The 1099-nt window shown below is 35.9% G+C and overlaps 1 protein-coding gene across 1 annotated transcript in view; it reads right to left on the bottom strand.

The window, feature by feature from the left end:
* The window catches only part of LOC126491509 (vomeronasal type-2 receptor 116-like), a 27773-nt gene that overhangs the window by 6417 nt on the left and 20257 nt on the right, over window positions 1-1099 (bottom strand). Inside the window, exon 6 of the mRNA XM_050127227.1 lies at window positions 215-338. Within this exon, the coding sequence (XP_049983184.1) occupies window positions 215-338 (124 nt within the window). The remainder of the gene's footprint in view (window positions 1-214; window positions 339-1099) is intronic.

Here is a 1099-nt window from a genome sequence, read left to right as displayed (position 1 = left end):
GAAAAATACTTCCCTGCTTCTAGAATGATGAGAGAAAATAAAGTTCATGAGCAGTCTAGTTTAATATAGGCAGTATAGTTTTCCAAATTGCAGTGTCATTATTTCTTCTGACTTTGTAATGAGTGTTCCTTACCCCTGAGGTCTGTTTGAGAATTGTATAAATAATGCAGAATGTAAACAATCTGTTGATTATTTTGGTAAAGTATATTCTTACTTGTCATGTTTGAAATTTCATTTTCAGGACATGGGTTGCAATCAAAACAGCAGATAGCCCTTCCCTCTTGAGGGAATTTTCTTAGTCCTGGACGGCAAGGCTTACTGCATATCGAGGGCGGAGTCTGTGGTAAATCACATACATTTTACAAATTGAGTTTAACGCATGAGAAAAGTAGCAGTGATTGACGGTGTGGAGTAACTGGGAAAAAAAAACCCTTTACAGACATGTATATTATTATGAAACATAATTTTCACGTCTTTTCTGTGTCTCTTTTTTTCCCAGAAGTAGTTTCGCAGGGTTCTCCCAGCGCTGCACTAGAACACCGGTTACAACCTTACTCCCCCTTCCCACACCTGCCTTGGATCTCAAAGACCATTGCTTTGTAACCTCCACTTTCTAAATCATTCCTGTATCCCAGTCCTGAACTATACAGGTATGACTTGCTAAAACAGATTGCATTAAAAGTCCACCAGGGAACCATACAGATAATAAATATTTTCAGCTACATACAATATGTAAGTGGCTACATAAAATATTAACTTAAAATATCTCTCATGTATACAAATGTTGATCAGAAAGTACTCAGGAAAAACTCTTTTCACAATATCTTCAAATAGTATAATATATCTTGAGTAAACTCTAAGCAAGCAAGGGAAATACTTCTGTGATAAAAACTTCAATCTTTGGAGAAAGCAACTGAAGACAAATTCAGAAGATGGAAAGTGCTCCCATGTTCATGGATTGGTTAGGTTAACATAGTAAAAGTGGATATCCTACAAGAACAATCTAAATTTGCAATGCATTCCCAATAGAAATTCCAACACAATTCTTTACAAACCTTGAAAGGACAAGTCTCAAGCTCACGTGAATAAATAATAACCT

The sequence above is a fragment of the Alexandromys fortis genome, unplaced genomic scaffold (genome assembly GCF_014885135.2).
Source record: "Alexandromys fortis isolate MF-2015 unplaced genomic scaffold, M_Fortis_MF-2015_v1.1 scaffold_272, whole genome shotgun sequence".
NCBI classification, from domain to species: domain Eukaryota; kingdom Metazoa; phylum Chordata; class Mammalia; order Rodentia; family Cricetidae; genus Alexandromys; species Alexandromys fortis.
Note: the sequence above shows the minus strand (reverse complement) of the source record. Positions and strands in the feature narration are given on the sequence as shown.